The 14,472-nt window shown below is 64.3% G+C and overlaps 1 protein-coding gene across 1 annotated transcript; it reads left to right on the top strand.

The window, feature by feature from the left end:
- Nucleotides 1-52: 52 nt before the first annotated feature.
- On the top strand, nucleotides 53-14,202 carry ACAP3 (ArfGAP with coiled-coil, ankyrin repeat and PH domains 3). Its single transcript, XM_070768408.1, has 24 exons — nucleotides 53-198; nucleotides 3,820-3,877; nucleotides 4,501-4,620; nucleotides 4,817-4,870; nucleotides 5,974-6,032; nucleotides 6,637-6,820; nucleotides 7,182-7,226; nucleotides 7,312-7,407; nucleotides 7,488-7,562; nucleotides 7,985-7,996; nucleotides 8,596-8,708; nucleotides 8,803-8,854; nucleotides 9,092-9,192; nucleotides 9,267-9,378; nucleotides 9,620-9,828; nucleotides 9,901-9,970; nucleotides 10,103-10,197; nucleotides 10,275-10,480; nucleotides 10,640-10,744; nucleotides 11,767-11,865; nucleotides 11,950-12,170; nucleotides 12,349-12,458; nucleotides 12,569-12,679; nucleotides 12,814-14,202. Exons 1-24 carry the CDS (start codon nucleotides 152-154, stop codon nucleotides 12,959-12,961), a joined length of 2,502 nt encoding a protein of 833 aa, XP_070624509.1. The 5' UTR covers nucleotides 53-151; the 3' UTR covers nucleotides 12,962-14,202.
- The last annotated feature ends 270 nt before the right edge of the window (nucleotides 14,203-14,472 follow it).

The raw sequence follows: 14,472 nt of genomic DNA on the forward strand, positions 1-14,472 counted from the left end.
GCGGTGGCGCAGCGGCCTCGTTCCGGGGCGGGCGGGCGCCGATCGCGGCGCGGCGCGGCGCGGGCGGGCGGGCGGGCGGGCAGGCCGGTCGGGGATGCCGCTCGGGCCGCCGCGGTCCTCGTGCCAGTGAGCGCCGCGCGCCGCCGCAGCCATGACGGTGGAGTTCGAGGAGTGCATCAAGGACTCGCCGCGCTTCAGGTGCGCCCCCCGGGCGCGGCGCGGCCCTTTGTGATCCGCCGGTTCGCAGCCCCTCTGGGTACCCGGGACCGCCGGGGGATGGGGCGCGGGAGGGGGAGCCGGTGCCGCCTTTGTACCCGGCGCCCGGGCTGGAGGCCAGAGCAGGAGGACTCGCCTTGGACAAAGCCCTCAGCAACCACAGCCCTAGAGCCCGGAACAAAAGATGCCCCTTGTGCCGATCGCCGCGCGCGAAGGGTGCGCGCGTGGGGCGGGGCGGCCTCTGGCGCGGCCACCTCTCCGTGGGAGTGTCCGTCCGCTTTGTGTCTAGACCTTCTGCGGGCCACCTGCACAGAGCTGAGACCTTGCCGGGCCCTGCAGCCCGACTCTGGCTAGGGTCGTCTGGGTGCGTCGGGTGTCTGCCCCTGGAATCTGTCTTGGTTCCTGTGCCCGGAGTAGTCAAGGGGGCGGGCAGCTGGAGCCACAGTTAGGGCTTGGGGAAGCTGCTTGGCAGGGTGACCTAGATGCCTGGCAGGGTGGGGGCTATCTGAGCAGACTGGATTCGAGAGACTGGTGGAGGTTCTGGGCTGTGCCTGGCCATGGGTTTGTGCTTTTAGTCCTTCCTGGGAGTGCAGGCGGGCTTATCTGTGTGGACATGTTCATGGTGTGCATGCATCTGCTCTAACGGGGCACCTCTTGTGTGTCAGGTGCTCATGATTGTGCTTGGGTACACTCGTATGAATTCTGCCCCTCTGCACCCTCCCTTGAGGTGCCAGCCCTTGGACATGAATGTGTGGGTGAGCTGCGCCCCTGGACTGCTGCTAGATACAGAGTGGGTGTTTATCATGCAAGGATGAGTTTAGGCACTAAGCGCATGTTAGTTTGTTCCTCTGTATCCCAGCACAGGGTACGTGTTTATGCAGCAAATCCATGAGTACACACTTTGTGTGTGTTGTGCTTCTGCGTGCGTCCATGTTTGATGGCACATGTGCCTGTCAGGCCTTGGCACACTTGCACTGGGTTGTGTGCATGTGTATGTGTGTGTGCTGAGTCTTTGAGGTGTGTTAGCAAGAGGGCCTGTGTGCGGTGCCTTGTGGGCCTCAGCATCGGTGCTCTCACCTCTGAGTCCCTGGATCCAGCGCCTTGCCCAGCTGCTTCACAGGGAGTCAGCAATGAAGGCCAGGGAAGACTGGATGAGGGGTTGAGACTGGACCAGAGAGTGGCCCCTGGCCCTGAGCAGAGGGCTAATGGTCACCTCTGCTCTCCCATCTTACATTCCTGACAGTTGATGGGGGGAATGTGAGCAACTCAGGTACCTATGATCCTGGGCTGGGGGCACCCACAGTGGGGCAGCTCCAGGCCCTCCCTCCCACACCAGCCTGCTTGCCAGGGGGCACCCACAGTGGGGCAGTGGATGCAGCTGATGCCTGGGCTTTGCTAGGTTTTCTTTGAAAGTACCTGGCTAAGACCCCAGGGTGGGGGCCAGGGAGATGCCCCTGACCTTGGGCCACAGAAGCTGCACTGTGTGGGTTTCAGGGTTGGGCTGAGATTTAACCAGGTTTTGAGGCCTTTGGGGGGTTCCCTTGTCCGTGTGCCCTCAGGTGCTGCTGAGGATGTAACATGGACTTCCTGGAGGCCAGCTTGGGGGCCAGGGTTAGGGTAGAGCTGGGTGGGAGAACGTGGTCAGCATATAGGGCCAAGTGACCCCAGCCCTGGGGGAAGAGGGACCCTGTCTGTGTGCTTGTGGCCTGGGCAGAGCCCTAGAGCCCTGGGTGCCTGTGGCTGGAGGGCTCCAGGCTCTCTTAGACTCACCGGGGCACCGCCCACCCCTTGTTCATAGTGCCCCCTCCCCTGGGTGGGGCTTCAGGCGCTGAGTCATGGCTCTGGTGGGGAAGCCAGCCTCACCCTCCTACCCACCATCCAAGCTGCTGAGGAAATCCTGGAGGGATGGCAGGAGAGGAGGCCTTGGTCCATGGAGGTGGGAGGAGAGAGATGAGGGGCATGGGGCCCCCAGGATGGGCTCTCTGCTGAGTGCCCACCTCACCCCCATGAGCACATTGTCACCATCTGGTACAGCGCCCCCCACCAGCTCTCTAGGGACCAGCTGCCCCCTCCCCACCCTCCTGGCTCAGGGGAGATGGCCCTCCATGCAGCTGCCCAGGGCAGTTGGGGTGACTGGGGCTCCAGGGGCCGTGTCTCTGCTCTGCTCTGCAGTATCCTCTCCTGGGCGGGTGGTCCTTCCATACCCTGGGCCCCTGGGTTGTGGGGAGGGGAGAGGCTACAGCGATGGTCAGGATCCTGTAGTCTCAGGCTGGGCATCCTGCTGGGGGTGGGGCAACACTGGTCTAAGCAGACGTCCCCTCTGACCCCTTCCTGCTCTGGAATTCAGAGACCCCTCAGCCCTGGGGCAGGGATGAGGGCTGCTCAGAGTGGAGGAGGACAGGGGATCTTCCAAGGGCCCTGACAAGGCAGCCTGGCACCCCTCCCCCACAGCTCCTAACTGAGGGAGTACTGAGCTGCCCCGCACATGAGGGACTAAGTCCCTCTCCCCCAAGCCTGGGAAACCCTGGAACATGGCCCTCTTCTACCAGCCACAGGGCAGCAAAGGGCCACTAGACCTGGACAGCCTCCTCTGCCCTGGCCCTGGCCCTGGAGGCTGCCTCCAGCCCCTGGCCCGAGCTCCATTCCACGTTGTCCCTTGTCCCCAGGAAGCCAGATGGGCCCAGCTCACCAGCTGAGTGGGTTGGGGGGGCCCTGGGATCCTGGCCCTCTTTCCCTGTTTCCTGTTCCCAGAGCATTGGGGGCGGGGGGGTGGGGAGTCACGTGCCTGATCCATCTGCCTCTCGCCTCGCCTTCCGGGATTCTCTGTCCACTGGCTTCTCTGGTGATGTCATCGTTAACTCTTCCCTCCCCAAGGCAGCCCCATTGTTAGGCCGTCCCAGTGGGAGTGGGCTCCTCCAAGGTCTGACCCACTGCTCCTTCCAGGCAGACAGGGCCAACTTGGTATTTGAGGTTGGGGGAGTAGTTGGGAGGTAGGGGCATGCCTCTGCTGGATGTCTCACTGTGCCAGGGAGCAGCCCCAGGTTTGCAGGCTCTGCTGACACAGGTCTGCGCCAGGGTCCGCCAGCCCCAGGCCAGAGTGGGCTACAGCTGAAGCTAAGGATTGGGGGGTCCAGATGGGGTCTGGGGTCAACTCTAGCCTTGGAGAGGTGTATAGGCTGGGCCGGGGGGCAGTGACTAGTGAGGCCCTGCATGTCCCCCTCCACAGGGCCCCGGCCCCTCCCTCTGTGCTAGGGACCACCCCCTCTCCTGTCCACAGACCCCATTTGGGGGCATCACAGCTGAGTAGGCCTCTATCTGCCTGGGATGGTGGTGGGCCCTGGAGGCTCTGCAGCCGTGGAGTCACGGTCCAGGTCCTGCCCCCTCTCGTCCTCCCTCTTCCGTGCCCCCACCCCAGTCCCCATGTCTTAGTCTGTCCAAGGGGCGTGGAGGAAGGTGGCCCTGCAGGAGCCAGTGGCTATCGACAGAGCAGCCCCTTCCCACTGCAGACCCCTTTGGGGAGGTGCCTGGGGAGACGAAGACCGGCTAAGTCGGTGGGGGAGGCTCGCTGCAGGCGGGTCTCCAGCCACCCTGTACCCGTCGCAGGGCAACTATCGATGAGGTGGAAACGGACGTGGTTGAGATCGAGGCCAAGCTGGACAAGGTGAGGGAAGGGCCTGGGGGCACACAGAGGGCTTGGTCCAGCTCACTCACAGCCACCAATACGAGCACAAGTGTGTGTTTATGCATAGCACGTGGGCCTGGCTGTCACTGGCCTTCATACCTGCCGCACACACACCTGTGTCTGGGTAGTTTCCTCTCGCCAAGCCAAGGAGGGGAGTCTTGGGGGAGGCAGGGGCAGCTGCTGGGGGGCTGTGCCTCTGAGTGGCTGGGTTAGGGGCCTGGGGCACAAGCAGGAGGGGAGGAGGGGTGGCATCCATGAGCCCCTGCTAGCTGATCCTGCTGTTCCTTGGCCAGGACTGCATGCCCACCCCAGTCCTGGGTCCCTGCTCCTGGCTTCCCTCTCTTGCTCCCACCTCCCACACTGGAGCCAAGGCCTGGGCAGTGCCAAGCTGTTGCCCAGCACCAGGTGGGCTTAGGACAGGTGGCGGGCAGTGGCCTTCTCTGCCTAGGGCTGCCCAGCTGTGTCCTGGGCACTGATGGGCCCTGAGCTGAATTCCGGCTGCCCTGGCAGGGTCCCAGCCCATGTGGTCTGGCCTTGGTGGTGGTGAGGGCTGGGTGCACAGGTGGCATGAGTGTCCCCCATCCGTCCTCTCCTGTCTGCAGCTGGTGAAGTTATGTAGCAGCATGATCGAGGCAGGCAAGGCCTACGTCACCACCAACAGACTCTTCGTGAGTGGCATCCGCGACCTGTCCCAGCAGTGCCAGGGCGACACTGTTATATCGGTGAGGGGCAGCTGACCTCTGACCTCTAGGCAGGGGCAGGCACAGGCAGGCAGCCCCTTGAGGGTGCCCCTGCCCTGGGAGCAGGTGGGCGTTTGTGCTGGGCCACAGGGGCCACTCTGTGGCTAGTGGGTGGGAGGTACTGACACTGGGGGCACGGCAGTCCCATTTAAGCAAGGGTCTCCCCACCCACCCCCAGGAATGTCTGCAGAGGTTTGGAGACAGCCTGCAGGAGATGGTCACCTACCACATGGTGAGCCCTGATGGGGGGAGTAGGGGGGCACTGCGCTTCCTTATAATCGCTGTCATCCCTTCCCAGGCAGCCACCCCTCGGGCTTCCTGCAGGCCCCACCCAGCCTGGAAGGCTCTGGGCTGGCTCTGGGAGAGCTGAGCTGGCAGGGGCGGGCTGTGGGGGAGGCCACGTTTCTGCTCCTGCAGTCTGGGTGTGGGGGGCCCACATTGCTGAAACTCTACTGTGTCCCAGGTGAGGGCTGGATAGCCAGCAAGGAGGTGCCTGGAACCTGCCCGTCTGGGGCTGAGGGTGGTAGGGGCTTGGCATAGGTGCCTTAGAGGGTTATCCAGGGCCATCAGACAAGGGTCATTGGCCAGGCTGACCCCACTGCTTCCCAGGATGGGTCTGTATGACCTTGAGCCCCTCAAGGGCCCCCCGCATGGACACACAGAACAGAATGAGGCCCATGTGGGTGGTCAGACTGTGGCCTGGAAACCAGAGCCCCAGACTAAACAAGGGGCCCCTCCCCCACAGGGGAAGTTCAGAAATAAACCAGTGCTGGACAGCTCGTCCGGCTTCAGCAGTCTGTCTATGTGTCTGTCTGCTTCTGGTTAGGGCCCAACCCTCTCCCCATGTTGAGCGGATCTGATTCTGGGTCCAGTTAGCACTGTGGGGGAAGCTCCTCCAGCCCCCTACAACCACTTCACCCTGCCCCCAGGCCAGATCACTCAGGAGCTTCGGCCACAGCCGGACCCTTCCAACTGCAGGGCTGGTCATCCTTAAGGTGGCCCCTCCCCAGGCTGGGGCAGTGGCTGTCACTAGGGACCCTGGGTGTGCCTGCTCTGTCTGGGCCATGGGAGGGGGACAGCTTGGGCCTCGAGTCTGAGAGCCAAGTCGGGGAGATGGGCAGGTGGTCACAGCTGTTGTCTCTGGGCGCCGACCCAGGCCTGGGGGCTGCACCTGGTCCCTTGGACCCTGAGAGGCTTGCTCTGTGAGGGTGACCAGCTGGGGCCTAAGTGGGGCTGGACAGGGCATTCTCTGGTTCTTACCTGAGGGGATGGGGCCTGGCCTCTGGGGTCATGTGGGGGCAGGTCCCTGATACCTCCACCTTCCTATGCTCCCAGATCCTGTTTGACCAGGCCCAGAGGTCTGTGCGGCAGCAGCTCCACAACTTCGTCAAAGAGTGAGTGGCCCCAAGGGAGGCCTGGCCTCTCTAGGCCCCAGGAGGGCACGAGGCCACACCCATGCTGGGGTGTTTGAGCTGAGGGAGTCTGGGGCCCTGACACAAGGTCTGCAGGCTCTGGGTGGGGGGCTCAGTGTAGGCCAAGACTGGGCTGAGGAAACAGTGCTGGAGGGCAGGGACCACAGAGGGCAGCAAGAGGGCCCTCAGGCAGAGGTGAGGGCAGGACCATGGAAGGGTCAGGGTCGGGGTCATAGAGCAGGAGGTGGGGACTTGGCGGGGGTCTCAGCTCAGTGCTGTGTGTATAGTTGGGAATCCCCCAAGTGGAGCATCTGGAGTCCAGGGTAAGGCTAGGGGTCACCCCAAGCTGGACCAATCCTGTGGGTGAGGTGGTGAAGGGAAAGGGGGCCCTGGATTGGGGAAGGGACCTGAGGAGGAGGCGGCAGGGAGTGCTGGCTGTAGTGGGTGGGAGGCCAGGACAGGGAGGTGGGGAAGAGGGTTGTGGAGCACAGAGGGGCTAGGAGCAGAAAGAGGGCCTTTCTTGAAGGGGGGAGACCCCAGTGCACCCCTCCTCAGTCTCCCTGACCTGACACCCGCCGGCCTCCAGGGACGTGAGGAAGTTCAAGGAGACCAAGAAGCAGTTTGACAAAGTTCGGGAGGACATGGAGCTGTCGCTGGTGAGGAATGCCCAGGCCCCGAGGCACCGGCCCCACGAGGTAGAGGAAGCTACGGGTGCCCTGATCCTCGCCCGGAAGTGTTTCCGCCACCTGGCGCTGGACTATGTGCTCCAGGTGAGTCGCTGGGCCTTGGGTGTCACTGCAGACAGGGACCTGGTGTCTGGAGGGGCCCCTGTGACCTGAGAAAACTTCAGATGCTTGGGGAGGGACCTGGAGGGGGGAATGCCCCGGGCAAAGGCCCAGAGGTGAGGCCGTGCTTGGGACAAGCCAGGGCCAGAGGCTGCAGGACGGCTTGGAGCATGGGGTAGAGTTCATGGCTTTGTCCATGGAGAAACCATGAGAGGAGGGATGGGTACCAGTGTAGGGAGCATCAGATGAGCTGGTGGTCTCGGGGAGCCACAAGCACCCTGAGTGAACACAAGCAAGGTCCAGGCTCAGCCCTGATATCTTCACCTGTTCACTCCTTCCTTGGCAGATCAACGTCCTCCAAGCCAAGAAGAAGTTTGAGATTTTGGATTCTGTGAGTGCTGGGGTTGGGTGCACCTGTTGGGGCCCTGGGCACCATGGCTGGCAGCCGGGCCTCACCTGTGTCCCTACCCCCCCAGATGCTGTCCTTCATGCATGCCCAGTACAGCTTCTTCCAGCAGGGCTATAGCCTGCTGCACCAGCTGGACCCCTACATGAAGAAGCTGGCAGCCGAGGTGAGCCTGCGGGGAGGGGAAGCCAGGGCCAGCGTGTCAGGGGAGGGGGTCCACTTCCCTCTCTGTACCCCTCCCCACAGCTGGACCAGCTGGTGATCGACTCAGCAGTGGAGAAGCGGGAGATGGAGCGCAAGCATGCCGCCATCCAACAGCGGGTGAGGCCCTGCAGCCCTGGCCTCCCTGTGGAGGGGCCCCTCAGCCCTCTCCAAGTGTGGACCTGGGAGCCTGCCACAAAGACACACTCCCCGTCCCTCCCCAGGCCTGCCCATGCTCAGGCTGATTCTGATCCTCCTTGGAAGAGCAGTCAGAGGTGGGAGTCCTCATCCCTCAGGGTCTCAGCACCGTGAGAGGTCACTTAGAGGCCAGGACCAGCCCCCTCAGCCCACGGGCGCTAGGGCTGGGGCTGGGTGGAGGGTCCTACTGGGGCCTCTCTGCTCCTGGCCAGACGGCTGTCATGGCGCTGCCCTGGGCGGAGATGACTGCTGGTGGGAGCTGCTAGTTCCCAGGAGGAGGCAGCAGGGCTTCACTCACTGGCTCTCTCTCTCCCTGCTCCCGCTCCTCCCGCTCCCGCCCTCAGACGCTGCTGCAGGTGAGTGGGCACCCACCGGGGGGGGACAGGTGGGTGGGGCCTCTGTCCGCCTCGCCCTGTTTCAGCACCAAGGACACCTCCGCAGCCCCGGCGCTCCGACCCTGAACACCTCCCGGGGTGTGCCCAGCACCAGCGGAGGCTGCTGAGCTGGGACCGAGTCCCCTTCGGGAGCAGCTGCAGCTGTCCCTTCCCGCCCCCACTCAGCCAGGGGAGCAGGTGGCTGGGCCTCCTCTCCCACTGCCGGACATACAGGACAACGCTCAGTGTCTCCCTGGCCCGTGTGAATGGAGCTCTGTCAGGCTGGCTGGAGCAGCCCAGCTGGCGACTTGAATGGGGGACTGAGGACAAGGGAGGCGGCTTCCTTCCTGATCCTACCCAGAGGCTGCTGTCTGTGCTGGGCGGGGGGAGCTAGGGGGTGGGGCCAGAGCGCTCCGGGCCCCCAGCTGTGGCAGGAGGCATCTGCCCCCATGGGGTTTTGGTCAGGAAGTGGCTGTGAAGACCCACCCTCTCAACCTTGGCTGGGGGGAGCCTGGGAGGGCAGCCGTGTCCACACAGCAGTGGGTGGGTGCTCATGGGGGCTGGGCTCCGACTGCTCCCAGGACTTCTCCTACGATGAGCCCAAGGTGGAGTTTGATGTGGATGCACCCAGTGGGGTAGTGATGGAAGGCTACCTCTTCAAGAGGGCCAGCAACGCCTTCAAGACATGGAACCGGTAAGGGAGGCCCTTCCTCAGGGGACTGCAGGGCAGATAGGTGGGGGAGGGTGCCCAGCCTGGCTTGACCCCTCCTGGCCCATTCCCTACCCAGGCGCTGGTTCTCCATCCAGAACAGCCAGCTGGTCTACCAGAAGAAGCTCAAGGTGCACTGGGCCCAGGGCAGCAACTCCTGGGCCTTCTCACCTGGCCTGGGGGTGGGCAGTTGGGGGGGTTGGTATCACAGGGCTGAGGACACGGATGGGCACCATAGCCTGAGTGGCCAGGGACAGAGACCACTTGAACCCCAGGCAATCTGTGTCCTGGGTAGAGCAGTGAACGGGTGGTCAGGGTGGGGCAGGGGTGGGTGCTGAGCACGAGGACCAAGGCGGTCATGCCCACAGGACGTGCTGACTGTGGTAGTGGACGACCTCCGGCTCTGCTCTGTGAAGCCCTGTGAGGACGTCGAGCGGAGGTTCTGCTTTGAGGTCGTGTCGCCCACCAAGTAAGCAGGTCCTGCCCAGGGCGTGATGTGGCAAGAGCCCCTGCTTGCCCAGGCTGACAGGCCCCTTCCTGCAGGAGTTGCATGCTGCAAGCCGACTCAGAGAAACTGCGGCAGGCCTGGGTTCAGGCGGTGCAAGCCAGCATTGCCTCCGCCTATCGGGAGAGCCCTGACAGCTGCTACAGTGAGGTGGGCCTTCCCTGCATGTGCATGTACAACTCCCACAGGCCACACACCAGCACACATGTGCGTTCACACACCAGCACACATGTGCACATCAGTGTGTGTGCCCACATGGGGGTGCAGGCTCGTGCCTCAGGCACCCTGTCCTGTGTCGGCCCCTGTATCTGGGGAGGAAGAGGGGGCCCCCGCTGGGGAGACTGGGGTTGGAGCTCCCATGGGGTTGAGTGACCCCTCACCCGGTCCCCAGAGGCTGGACCGCACTGCCTCCCCGTCCACAAGCAGCATTGACTCTGCCACGGACTCTCGGGAACGCAGCGTCAAGGGTGAGAGTGTGCTGCAGCGGGTGCAGAACGTGGCCGGCAACAGCCAGTGTGGTGACTGCGGCCAGCCTGACCCGCGCTGGGCCAGCATCAACCTGGGTGTGCTGCTCTGCATCGAGTGCTCAGGCATCCACAGGTGGGCCTCCTGGGCGGTGTGGAGGGGGTGGGGGCGGAGCCGCGCCCTGACTCCTCCTCCCTCATCATCCAGGAGCCTGGGCGTCCACTGCTCCAAGGTGCGGTCCCTGACCCTGGACTCATGGGAACCGGAGCTACTGAAGGTGTGTGGGGTCCATTTCAGGCAGCTGGCGGGGGTGGGGGGGGTAGCAGGGTGGGGAGACAGGAGCCGGGTCTGCCCACTTGAGGGGAGGTCTGTGGGCTGGGCTGATGCTGGCCTCACCCTCTCCTGCCAGCTGATGTGTGAGCTTGGAAACAGCACCGTGAACCAGATCTACGAGGCCCAGTGTGAGGGGCCGGGCAGTAGGAAGCCTACAGCCAGCAGCCCCAGGTGAGGTGTGGGGTAGCCTAGGCAGGCCTGGGGAGCCCCCACCCACAAGTGCGGCTTCATGTCTGGTCCTGGTCCAGACAGGACAAGGAGGCCTGGATCAAGGACAAATATGTGGAGAAGAAGTTTGTGCGGAGGCCGCCCTCAGCACCAGCCCGGGAGGCCCCACAGCGCTGGAGGGTGCAGAAGTGCCAGCGTCACCACAGCTCTCCCCGAGCCCCTGCCCCCCGCCGCAGCAAAGTCCGGATGGAGCCCGTTCTGCCCTCTGTGGCAGCCCTGTGCTCAGGTGGGAGGGGGCCGGCAGGTGCACCCCAGTTCACAGGCCTGGGCAGGGGGTGAGCCTCCAGACTATGGACCCCAGGGAGGCCAGGGGTGGGGGAAGGAAGGAGCAGAGCCCCAAGCTCTGCCTGCCTCCCAGCCTGGCCCGGTTACTGCCCTGCTGCAGGCTCCATGGAGCCCAGGTTCCGCAGGGACTCGCTCTTCTGCCCGGACGAACTGGACTCCCTTTTCTCCTACTTCGATGCAGGGGCTGCTGCAGCCGGCCCACGCAGTAAGTCCCCTGCTGCCCACCACCCCCAGCTCAGCCAGGGCAGCTCAGAGCAGGGACCAGGCATGCTTGCTCAGAGGGTGGACAAGTACGGGACAGCTATGGCCACTCACCCAGGGACCGGAAGGATGGGCATTCCTTGCAGGAGGGACTAGTGTAGGGATGGGGAGAGTCTGGGGGCCAAGCAGGGCTAAGGCTGGGACAGTATCTCCAGGGGCTGGGGGTAATTCAGCCACTGACTTGGAGGCTGGAGCCATGACCCTCAGGGAGACCCGTGTGCAGTGTGCACACAGGAGTGTGTGTGTGGCATGACTGTGCACATGGGTACATACATGTGAGTGTGTACATGTGTACACACATGGGTGTGTGCACATACATGTGTGTTCGTGGACAGCTGTGTGCCAGACCAGCTCCTGAAAGACAATTGTGTGCATCTTCTCCAGCTCCTCCTGGAGTGGGGGTAGGGGGCACATGCTGCAGGTTGGGGCCCTCCCCGCCCTGTCGCCTGCCTGTAAAGTGTCTAACAGCACCCACTGGCCGGGGGCGTCTGGGCCGCCTTTCTGGGCAGTGTGGACAGAAGACATAGACGGGGGCCAAGAATTGGCAGGGCTGATGGGGTGAGCGGGTGCCCTCGGGCAGCAGAGGGCGCTGCCTCGCCGTCCCTCAGCTCTGGGCTCTTCTGTGAGGGCTGCTCTTGGGTGCCGCTCACTGCTGCCTGGAACCGCGTCTGGATGGAGACCTCCCCGCTTGCATTATGGCGGCGCTTCGGCCCATCCGTCCTGCTAGGGCCGGCCTGAGCGAGGGTGGGGATCACACCCACGGCTGTGCTCCTAGGGGGCGCTTAATCCTTGACTCTGTTGAGCTGTCACTTGATTTCCTCACCTTTCCTCCCATCCTGGGCAGGGCTCTCCTCTGCCCGCTAGTGGGGACTGATCCTGCTCCAGGCAGCATCCCCGGGAGTGTGGGCGGCCCTCCAGCCTTCCCCCAGACGCTCTCAGGACCCCCTCTGGCTGTGGACTTTGCAGGTCTGAGCAGCGACAGCGGCTTAGGGGGCAGCTCCGACGGCAGCTCAGATGTCCTGGCCTTCGGCGTGGGCTCTGTGGTGGACCGCGTCGCTGAGGAGGGTGAGTGCGCGGCTCCCCATCTCCGGCCCTGCGCCTCCCCCGCTCCGGGCCGGTTTACCGGCCCTGATCGCCCTGTCCTCGCAGAGGGTGCAGAGTCGGAGGAGTCCAGCGGCGAGGCGGACGGAGAGGCGGAGACCTGGGGCCTGGCAGACGTGCGCGAGCTGCATCCGGGGCTGCTGGCGCACCGCGCGGCGCGCACCCGCGACCTTCCCGCCCTGGCGGCGGCTCTGGCGCACGGGGCGGAGGTCAACTGGGCTGACGCGGAGGACGAGGGAAAGACGCCGCTGGTGCAGGCTGTACTGGGGGTAAGTAGGCGCCCGGCTGCGCCTGGGCCCAGGTGCAGCGTCTTCACAGCGGCTCTCCCTTGGTGCGCCAGCTTGAAGGGGCGTCGGGGTGTGGTGGGAGGTGGGGGGCCTGCAAGGAACCGTCTCCGTGGCTTGGCTCCGTCTGAACCATACCGCCTCCCCACGCCCGCTTCCCCAGGGCTCCCTGATCGTCTGTGAATTCCTCCTGCAAAACGGAGCGGACGTGAACCAAAGAGACAGCCACGGCCGGGCTCCCCTCCACCACGCCACGCTCCTTGGCCGTACTGGGTGAGTCGTGGGCTGGTCATACCCTCACTTCCCCCCGCCCCATGGGCCCGGGTTGCCAGCCCACCAGTACCTGCCCAAGGCCTGACCTGACTTGACCCCTCCGCTCTCAGCCAGGTCTGCCTGTTCTTGAAGAGGGGGGCGGACCAGCATGCCTTGGACCACGCTCAGCAGGACCCATTGAGCATCGCGGTGCAGGAAGCAAACGCCGACATCGTCACGCTGTGAGCAGGAGGGCGGTGTGCGTGGGGGACCCTGTGGGCGGTGCGGAGCACTTCACAAGGCCCGCCCTCCTCAGGTCTGGGACGCAGTGGGGTGGGGGCGGGCTAGGCTCTTCCCAAGGCCCGCCCTCTTCCAGGCTCCGTCTGGCGCGAATGGCCGAGGAGATGCGTGAGGCCGAGGCGCCCTCTGGCCAGCCGGGCTCTCTGACCGGCAGCAGCCCCACTGAGCTCCAGTACCGCAGGTGCATCCAGGAATTCATCAGCCTTCACCTGGACGAGAGCTAGGGCAGCGGGGTGGGCGGGACCCCCCCACCGGCCTGTTTCCGGAGAGCACTGGTGTTCCGGAGCTCCTGGAGGCCCTGCTGCCGGCTCTGCCCTCCTCCTCCAGCGGCCCCCACCCCGGGCCGGAGCAGGACCAGCACTGAGTCTTCTGAAGCTCCAGTCTTCCCCAGGAGGTGTTGCATCACTCCCCGCCCAGGGACCCTGTGTCTTCAGGTGACCCCTTCCTAGGGGGCCTGGGTTGCTCGTGTCACAAACCACTCTCAAGGCCCCATGTCACCTTGTGCTCCTCTCTGCTCCCCCAGGCCCGTGTCACCTCCTGCCCCTCTATCCCTGGGCCCATGCCACTTGGTGCCCCACTCTGCCCTCAGGGCCTGTGTCACCTCGTGCCCCCACTTTACTGCCCAAGGACACTGACCTGCTAGTTGGGTCCCTCCCATGCCCCTAGCCCCTCCGCTGGGCCCTGGGGCTGGTGGCTGGCCACCGGCACCTTGTGAGGGCAGAAGGGACCGCCCATCCAGGGAATCAACCCGTGTACCTCACTTAGCGACCCCAGCATCCAGGCTGGGCTTCTTGGGTGCTTGGGGCTCTGGCCTGGGGCCTCAGCCCTGACTGGGCACGGACGTCCTGAGGCCGTGTGGCTGGCCATGCAGCCCCATCTGTCCCTGCCTTTTCCCAGAGCGAGTGGCAAGTGCGTCGCTCTTCCCACCCCTGCATCTGATGTCCTTTGTCATGGACTGAGGGGTTTTCTACAATGACCTCGTTCTCACTTTGTCTCACGTCTTTTCTCTGGACTCAAGGACCACCTTGACCCCCAGCTCTGCCCGCTGCTGCGGGGGCTCTGCAGCTCAGCCCTGCCCCCTCACCAGCCTTGACCCTGGCTCAGCCCATGGGGCTTCAGCTCACCCCCAGGGCCCTCTGATGCCTTCTGCATTCCCCTTCCTGGAGCCCTGGGGCAGTGGCTGGGCCTCTCCCCATCTCTACCCTCGGCCAGTCCAAGGCCAGTTGGCTGGTCACTATGCAAAGGCTGCCCAGGGAGGCCCCATGGGCAGCAAGGTGGGCCCCCAACTCCCTCGCCTGCTGGCTGTGACACCCAGAGAGCAGAATTAACTCCTTCCTTTCTCCCTGCTTGAGCTCTGCCCCCACCTCCCACCCCACTGCCTGCGCCAGGGCCTTTGCTAGGGCCTCAGCTGGCGGGACCCGCCTCCACTCCAGATCACAGTTAATAAACAGCCGCTTGCACCCGCTTCCTTGCCTCACCCGCCTCACTCTGCTCTGTCTCGACTGGGGTGGGGGGGTCACCTGCCTTCCCCAAGGGGCGGCCCTGCGTGGGACAGCACCAGTGGTGCCCTCAAAGGGTGCAGTAAGCTGGAACCTGAGGGCCTGCCTGAAACCTGGGCTCCATTGATTAAAATCAGTTCCTGATACTCCATTCTGGCTGCCCCGCCCTTTTCTAGGATAGACACTAACTGGCGAGGATGGTCTGGTCCTAGCCTTGTCCCCTAGGCAAACTCTGC

This window comes from Bos indicus, chromosome 16 (genome assembly GCF_029378745.1).
Source record: "Bos indicus isolate NIAB-ARS_2022 breed Sahiwal x Tharparkar chromosome 16, NIAB-ARS_B.indTharparkar_mat_pri_1.0, whole genome shotgun sequence".
NCBI lineage: Eukaryota > Metazoa > Chordata > Mammalia > Artiodactyla > Bovidae > Bos > Bos indicus.